The 9485-nt window shown below is 33.8% G+C and overlaps 1 protein-coding gene across 3 annotated transcripts in view; it reads right to left on the reverse strand.

Moving 5' to 3' along the window:
- Positions 1-6407: 6407 nt before the first annotated feature.
- Positions 6408-9485, reverse strand: part of LOC108369613 (heptahelical transmembrane protein ADIPOR3-like) — a 37947-nt gene continuing 34869 nt past the window's right edge. For all 3 annotated transcript variants that reach the window (XM_017624758.1, XM_017624757.1, XM_017624759.1), the window contains 3 exons: positions 7145-7333; positions 6915-7086; positions 6408-6852 (listed from right to left, as the gene is read on the reverse strand). In XM_017624758.1, the coding sequence (XP_017480247.1) occupies positions 6794-6852; positions 6915-7086; positions 7145-7333 (420 nt within the window). In that variant the 3' untranslated portion in view covers positions 6408-6793. The remainder of the gene's footprint in view (positions 6853-6914; positions 7087-7144; positions 7334-9485) is intronic.

A 9485-nucleotide genomic window follows, 5' to 3' on the forward strand; every position in this document is an offset into this window, starting at 1 on the left:
CGGCATTAGTGTAGTTTGTGATCGGCAGCGCAGTAGTCTAATTTTTTTTGTGTACTGCTAAATTTCTTGTTTACTTGCTTACGTGCATAATTATTAATAAAAATAATGACCGAAAATGAACATTCTGTTTGTGACAATATTGCGAGTGGCAGCTACACCTTGTCTAGTAAGCGCAAAGGTCTAAGTTTTGTATGGAGTATTTTATATGATTTTTTTTTTTTTTATTTAAATTAGTATTAAAATTTGTCTTTTAAAATGCTTCTTTCCTAGGGTAAAAAATCCTTATTTCAGTATTATAGTTTGTTTAAGTGTCCAAGTCCACCAAAATATTTCGAAAAAATATTAACATTTAAGTGAGCTCGACCAATTTCAAATTACCTCCAAAAATGGATTTTTTTATGAATAAAAATAGTTTCTTAAATTTTTTTTTTTAAAAAATTCCCTCAAATGACAAAACCGTTTAAGCTTAAAAAATGTACATAAAAATATTTAAAAAAAAAATAAAAAAAAATTTGAACGGTATAAGAAAAACTTGAATAACTGAGCCTAAACTCTTCTGATTTAGACTTAAGAGGTGTCAGTGGAAAGGTATTTTCTCACCCTTTTTATTTCTTTGCTAATAAACTCATTCAAAGGATGAAAGAGAAAGGTAGGATGAACGAACGTCATTCAAAGTTGAATTAAAATGTGTTGGTATTTAAAAAAAAAACACGAATGATATTTTGGGCAGAAATAAAAACAGTATGAAAATAGTATTTAAGTTTTTCGTAAACCAATATTTGAAAAATATTTTAAAATATTTTTATGCATATTTTTTAAGCTTAATCTCTTTTGTTATCTGAGGGGACTTCTTTCAAAAAGTTCTTCACAAAACTAGTTTATTCATAAAACACTCCATTTTTGTAGGTATTTTCAAATCGGTCCAGCTCACTTAAATCTTCATTATTTTCCCAAATACTTTGGTGAACGTCTTAAAATATAATAAATTTTGTAATCCCGCCGGAAAAACCGCAACTGTTTTTGGTGATGCAGCCTAATGTACATATGTACATACACTGGCGATCAAACGTGAGTGCATGCTGATTTTTGTTAAATATTTGTCGTTTTTTAAATATTTTTTTGTTTTTTTTTATAAAAATATTGTTCATTCCATAACCAGAACTTAAAAAATTCCACAAATTTTTCTCTAAATTTTAAACTTTTTAGTCTGAATATTTTGAAAAATTCTGGGTATGTAACTCTAATAATAATAATTTTTTTAAGCGGCTAAAAATCGCTTTGACTTTTAATGATTTTTCTCTGGCAGCTTTAGCGTTTTTTTCATATAAAAGGTGCAATTTATAATAACTGGCGTTGATTTTTTTAATTTTATTTGCAAAAGGTCTTTCGCATTTAATTTTACAATTTACTTTTATATGCTGAAATGTGCAAAACCCCGTCAGCAAAACCAATTCGTTAAAAATCAAGGCGATTTTTAGCGGCTTTTTCTAAAAATTCAGATAAAAAAAGCTCAAAATTAAGATAAAAATGTGTTGAGTTTTTCAAAATTTTGTATAAAGTTAAGGTTTGTAGCCGATATGAGAATCTAGTTCTTTCGAGTTTAAAAGTATGTTCACATATAAATATTATCTCAATCAAAGCTCGTTTTTTAATCACCCCGTTTACGCAGGTAAATCTCAGATTATTAGCCGTCAAATTTTTTGTGCTTGTTATTCTCACATCTCAAGGAAAAGTTATGCTCATTCTCTGTGCCACCGTAATCACGTTTTTCTGTTATATTAAGCAATATAAATATATTTGAACTTAACATTTTATTAAAAATACCTTTACAAACCTCTTCCTTGCTAGCGTCCATTTATGTTTACTTTTACATTTGCCATTTCTCCTCTGCTTCGCAAAAACAATCGATAAAACTAGGATGGACACCGAAAAGTTATCGGTTAAATCTGAGATTATTTTATAATTACAGATTAACCAGGGACGAATTTTATATGGCTAATCTCTTTTTATAATTACAGATTAGGGAGTTAAGCTCGAAAATGAGGATAATCTACCTATATGTGAACCTAGTATAAAAAATATTTTAGGCAACATTTTATTTCGTGTTGTAGATGAGAAATTAAAACATCGGTAAAACATCTATGTATCGTTTTTATAACCGATGTTTTTTAACATCGATGTTTGTTGTGGGAACATCGATGTTTTCAAATATCGATGTTTTTAAGAGCGATGTTGCATCCCTACGAACTCGACAAGAAAAAGAGGAAGCACCGAACAAAAGGCAGTGTTCCCAAGTTTTGAATTTGAAAAAGCACCAAATTTTTATTGGTGTATTTTACGGACTTTATATGAATACATAATTTTATTGTAAGGATGCCAATTCAAATCAATAAAAATCTATGTTTCTTGCACAACGGTCGATTTCTTCTGGCATGATTGAAGGTGTTGCACATACTTCGTTGTCGCTTATGATTGTCACTGTGCCATGATTTTGTTTAAATTTTTGTAAAATTGCTTACCACACTTACGATTGCTATACATTTTGCTTCCATTTTTTTAAGATTTCCTAATTTGGTGTCTTCAAACTAAAAACAAAAGCACCAAAAAACGCACCAAGCACCAAACTCAAAAATTTTCGCGTTTTGAATACCCACTAAATTTGGCGCCAAAAGCACCAAGTTGACAACAGTGAATGTAAACAAAAGTATATTATGACGTTAGCGATTGGGTGGATGCTGGCAAACCGACGAAGAGGGGGCTAGCGGTCCGCGAATGGCGCGAGCTTTATTGTCTGGATCGTGGGGTGATCGAACAGACTCGTTCGTACTCAAAGCAGCTGTCGGGTGTGCATCTCGATCAAACACATAGTAGCCGAGTGTGGTGTTCGCTTGCGCTCGATTTTTAGTGAGGGTGATCAAAAAAACTCGATCAAACTCAAAGCTGCTCTTTGGTACGTAAATTAGACAATTAGTTTTTTATTTATTATTTTAAAATTGAGACTCACTTACGCTAACCACTTACGAAAACCACAGATTCGGATATATTCAAAGCTTCAGTAGTTGACACCATATTATTCGAACTGTTTTTCAAATTAGGATTGACGCTTCTTAAAAACTAGCAGGTTTATACTTACCCTAATTTCCCATTTACCGCCGGCATGCAGTTGGAACCAGTAGCACAAATCGTTGGAGGGAGTGGAATAGCCCTCGGCATTAACTTCGTCATTTTGCCTGAAGATATAATGTCAGACCGCGAGAAGTGATCACCACAAATCAAGTCTCTAAGTCCACACTGCATCCGGAAAGCTCTTGCCCACATCTGCCGTAATAAACCACCGAAGAATTCTGAGTGTCCATTGTTTTGCATCAACTGAACGTACTCGTAAATTTGTGAAATTTGGCAAATCATTTTTTTATGGTTTGGTGTATATGTGTATGTACTGCGCTTTTGGCCATGTGTTAAAGTTAGGTACCTAACCACCCTGTAAGTTATGCCTTGTGAGCTGTTTATTTGTCTCCTGACGCCCAGTATCAAATTCGAATTTATTCCAGACAACTACCTGTCCGTCTTCTTTTTCGAACATTAGCTTAGTGGACAACCCAAAATAACAGCCACATACATATGGATATGTACACGTATACATAAATTACCGCGTGCGATATGGGAAAAAAAATATTCAACGGAAACGGAAACTAATTCTAAAACACGAAAAAGTTGATAGAATCAATTTAAAATTTAAATTAAAAATCAACTTTGGTTTTAACTCAAAATGAATCTTGCGTCTTGCGTTGAGCACTAAATTCCTAAAATTGTATAGTCTCTGTACTTTCTTCATACATAACTCACTTAGTCCAAGAAGATGAGTGGAGCGCCGGTACAAAAGAAGACATATGTATAGTCTGTGCAGCAGGGGGTTTACTGTTTTCTTTCAATGGAACTGGAAACTCAGCGCGCAACACGATCCTCCTTTATAGATTGTACAAAGATTACTGATTATATATAAACCCTTAGGTGGGGGCGAAACCAACTGGCGAAGGTTTTCATTACATTTTGTAAGGGACATTTTTATTTTTCATATTCTGTGTTTAAAAATTTACCTATGTATGTAGAGCTGATTTAGAGGACAGTTTAAGAAATAAAGGACAAAAGGCGTCCTTTATTTTGAAAAAAAATTATAAAGGACAGGGGGTTAAAATAAAGGACTGTCCTTTAAAATAAAGGACGGATGGTCACCGTAAGTCTGTTTGAATAGATCTCCAGTAAAAAATATCCAGCAGCAACTTGAAGGAGAGTAACAAACAATTATCTCTAAAACTGGAAAATATAAAAAAAAAATAAATAAAGTGCCAATTTGAATAAGATGCTCCGACGACACTAACCCCTTCATATGCGTACTCACATTAGCTCATCTAACATCCCTCTCCCTACAACAGCCCAAATCCGTTGGATCTACCCTTTTCCGGAGCCTGCCATTAGATTACAATGAAGAGAACATACTAAGTCCGATTCACTGCTTTTGGCAGAGTTTAGTAAGCTCCTCCAACAAAAAAAAAACAGTAAAGTATTTTCTTTGGGGTTTCCTCTTATTTTTGAAGTAATTTTCTATAGCGGAAATTTCCCCGGTATTCAGATACCATCCACCGAGATAGAGCGATCTTCCACTCAGCTGTCGGTATATAAAATTAATAAACGTTTTATAGTTCCACTTTCAATTAAATAAATAGTTTTAATTTTAATATTATGACATATGTATAAATAACCCCAAGGCCAATTTATATAAGGTGGTCCCTGCAAACCAAAGTTCCCGAAATCTTAACGAAATCTTTAGGAGTATCTGATTTCTGTAACGATTTTTTCCCGAATCTTCAAAGAAAATTATATGAAGTGGTTGATACGAACTCGTAAAGAAATTTCTGTACGAAAAATAAAGAAAATTCTGAAAAAAGTCTGCAAGAAATTCTTCACATAGCAGCATTATTTTCATTTCTTTACCGATTTTCTTCCGAAATTTTGGAAAAGAATGGAAGTGTGCGTAATTTATTTAATTTTAGAAAATTCGGCAAAAACTCGGATGGGATCTTTCCGAATTCTTTAAAATTTCTTGACGATTCAGAATACTCTGATAAAATGGTTTGCAGGGGTGTTACTAGATTAGCTGATTTTGTGTATGTGTTTCGCCTCACGGCTTCTAATGTCAAATTGAAAAATTTTGTTTGAATTTCCACACACACACTTGCAGATTTTGACAGTTTATGCCGCCAAAGCAAAAACAAAATACATGTAAATTTTTGTTTTTGTTCTCCTGCTATCACCTTATATTAATTCGCCTTGAATAAACCAGGCGAAAACTCGGTTTATTTGATTTTAAAAATCCGGTTTACTCAGTAGTCGAAAAATCACAATTTCGAAAAAAACTGCGTAAAAATATCCAAAAACCCCGGTTTGAAAAACCGAGTCAATAAGCCTAATATATACACGTACACATATTCATACATACATATGTACATTATGGTGGTCGTTAAATGTAGGAAGCAAATTTTTACATCAGATTTCCTAAGTCTCAAGCCCTACCTCGTGCTACCTTAGTCGAAAATATCACATATAAATTTTGGTCCCGATTGGAGACGGTTGAGGCGTGTGGCACAGGGGGCAAAGTTCAAACGCCTCTATGGAGAGTATGATACCCAAAATCGATACTACCATAGTCGAAGATATCACATATAAGTTTTGGTTCGGATTGAAGTCCGTTAAGGTGTGTCGCAGAGGGGTTAAAGTTCAGATTACCCTATGAAGACGTCTTAATTGACTCCAATCGGAACTAAAATTAATATGTGCAACGGCTTGCGAACCAGTCCTAAGGCAGCCCTAGAAACAATTCGAAACCTTTGTCCGATATATGTGCACAGTTGCGAAGAAGTCGGCTGAAGGTAAAACGACAGTGACTGTTAACATAATGTTCATTTGGCACACTTGTTTACAGTTATAAACCAGATTATTTCGATCCTCATAACAAGTTTAGAAAGAGGTCACACGTCTTAATAGAGCCATTTGGCCCACAACGGGGCTTTTTAAGTGCAAGTTTCAAATGTGTAAAAGTTAAAGTTAACTCTTTTGAATTTTACTTGTTGCATTTGCTTTCCATGCTTTCTACAAAAAAACGTGCACGTTATTATACTACAAAACTACATGCTCAAATCTTTCCAAGAAATCTAATTAAAAAGCTCGGAATTTTAACAAAAGTTTGTTGATTTTTTTTTTTATTGCACAAAGTTTGAAACTTGGATTTACACGGCTTGTGTTAAAGAATCTACTATATTTTTATAAAAAATAACTAAAATTATATACCAAAAATTTAAAAAATTTAAAACCTACCAATATGCGGCTTTAAATTTAAATTAAAAACACTCACATACCGTTGGACATTTAGCTTATAGATAATGTCTTTTTCTATACAACTTTATTTGCTATTTTCACAGAAGTAACAAAGTTTTCGCAAACAACTAATAAATTCTTTTTCTAAATATTTCGAATATAATTATTTACAAATGTGCATTAAAACTAAATAATGAGTAAGTGAACTAGATTTGCAATTAAAACTAAGTACAAAGGAATTCATATGCTTTTGTTTGGATGAAGGTACCATGATAACTAGCCGGTATTTTAGTGCCTCACTTAATGCTTTGTAGGCCAAAATCACAAAGTAATAACTTCATTTTTTTCACAGATATGCCCACGCGTTGTGCATAAACAAAAAAATGTATATTACAATAAAATTTAGTTAAAGTTTAACGATCTACGTTAATGTGGGCAGACTGCAACCGTTATTCACACGATATTCCGCATACACAATACCTGCGAAAAAAATCAAAATAACAATTTTTGGCTTTTTTTTAATGTTTTTATCAAATACCAACCAGTATTGTGCCAGTGATAGAAAGCAGCCAAAATGAATAGATGCCACCAATTGTGAGAATGTCCAACATAGTCCACTTTACCGGTAAGCCAACGTTCGGGTATCTTCGCAGCATAGATGACGAAGGCGAGAGCACACCAGCCGTACATGATAATTATGCGTGGCACCATTAGCTATGGAATGTATATACATATGTATAACTGTAAGTATTTTCGATTTAATAAAACTTACCCGCACCAACTCGTTGTCGAATCCACCCATCACATAAGTCCAGTGCGCCAACGGTATTATGCCGTAGGCGGCCCACAGTACCAGCACTGCAATCTTCGCATCCAATGAGACATTCAGCTTGGGAATTTGCACTAGCATCGCCAAGCCAAACATGCATAAAGCAATCACAGAATAAATAATGCGGAGGGTCTGAAATTTGAATGTATGAAACAAAGAATGATTTTAAAAGACGTCATTTAAGGGTGTCACTTAATTTGAAGAAAAAACTTAAATAAAATTATATCCGACTGAGAAAGAAATCTGTAAACAAGATCACAGTAGTACTAAATAAATACTACGAATAGAAAATTTGTTTCTAAGGAAAAATTTGTTATCAATGTTGTTGATAGCACAATATCTATAAGCGTTTTTTTTTATCTATAAGCGTTTTGTTTTTTGAAATACTGATTTTTCGAATATCGAAAAACCCGTATTTTTTAATCGAGCAAGCCGGTTTTTTTCATTTCATACAAATCTTGTGCTCCCAATAAAAGTTTTGAGTTTTTTCAAACTTTTCAAGGCTTTTTCCAGTTTGAGGGAAACCCCTAAATAGTTTTAAAATTATATCCTGGATTATTCCTTCTCCTCCAAATCGTGTTCTCCCTCCTAATGTGACACAAATAGAGAGATCTACACTTTTACTCCACCTCCAAAGCAGCTTTTCAATGACAGAAGTAAACTCGGTGCTTTGCCATTGTCTGAGGGGCGTCCGTTATTTGAAAAAAAAACTTTTTTTTTTGATGGTGCTGGGACCAGAAATTGAACCATGGACCTCTCGAGTGACATTCGGCATCTCTAAGCACTCGGCTACGGCGGCAGGAGCACTACTCAAATTCAAAAAATCAGAAAAAATGGAACACATACAGCAAAAAAAAAGCTTTGAATTTATTTTGCTTTGCTCTTTTCTATATAACGGCTATTCTTACTATTAAGTTTTATTGTGATTTTTGGTAATGACTTCATACCAATATAAGCACCTTCTCTGTATGAGAACTATGTAAAATAAAACTGGTTTACTAGGTTTTCCTCTTAACTTCAAAACTAGGTACCGGTTTATTTTCAAATTGCAATTTGTCGAATAACACGAAAATCGGTTTTGGAAAACAAGGCAAATAATCGAACACCCTAGTAAATGCCTAAGCTCGTCCTTAAACTAATTCGAGAACAGCGGAACTAATTCGCCGGAACAGAGCAAATTACTAAAACAAGTAATTGTAAGAAACAAACTGAAATACATACCTAAAACTTAAAATTAATTCGAGGAATTGATTTCTTTCCTCCTTTTTTTGAAGTCGGTTAACTGTGAATTTCAGAAATACGGAAACTTCGATGTTTCGAAATTTAAAGACGCTAATTTACTCAGAGTTAATACTCACAGCAATCTCTTAAAAATACATAAGATTATTAAGTCTTACTGAATATATGTGACCTGGTCTACGGAAAGGGGGCTTAGGTGTCGAAACAATAAATTTTCACTTTTTGGTTGATTCGGATGGAAGATGAGATGATTTTCACTTTTAACAGCTTTTTCACAGAAAACTTTTTTCGCACGTAAGCTCCCTTTTCGTAGACCAGGTCACATATATCGAAAATGTTTAAAATAGCGTAAAACTGCCTACCATGTAACAGTAGTTTACGGAAAGGTGAAAAAAACTATATTAAATACGTGCCGCGGGCATTTAATTTCCGGCTTTGCCCGAACTTAAACTTCTTTACTTGTTTTTACTGAAGTTAATCACGATATGGAGAAGCATTACTTGAATACTCTGATGAGCTGAAACATCTTGATATAACCATTACCCTTGATAAGAAGAGGCTGAGTTGAAACTCAGACAAAACCCATACGAGCCATATATGCTTTTAGAAGACTGTTTCATCGAAGATGAGGTCTGAGCTCAAAGTTAATAGGTAGGATATAACGTATAGTCATCAGTCGACTCCATCTTTTAGATTCCTGGAATGTACATTGATACGTAAGCAGGTCAAGAAAGGAAGATAAAACAGGTGTAATTTTGTAAAGACCCTGCACTCAACTTTTTTATTTCAATTGGCAAATAGCCTACAGCTTTTCAAGAAGAAGAGCGTAATTGACCTGCGCCAGAATTCACCTTAAATAGGGGTTTGAAAGGCGGTTTCTAGTAGGTTTATCACCTCCAAGCTCTACGTATTAATTTAATTTTTTATACCTTTCATGAGCATGAAATGGTATTATAACTTTGGTCCGATGTTTGTAAGTACCAGAACAAAAAGAGATAGACCCATTAAAATGTATACTTATATGATCAGAACGTCGAGCTGAGTT

This window comes from Rhagoletis zephyria, unplaced genomic scaffold, assembly GCF_001687245.7.
Source record: "Rhagoletis zephyria isolate East Lansing unplaced genomic scaffold, Rhagoletis_zephyria_1.1 Rzeph_scaffold_03768, whole genome shotgun sequence".
NCBI lineage: Eukaryota > Metazoa > Arthropoda > Insecta > Diptera > Tephritidae > Rhagoletis > Rhagoletis zephyria.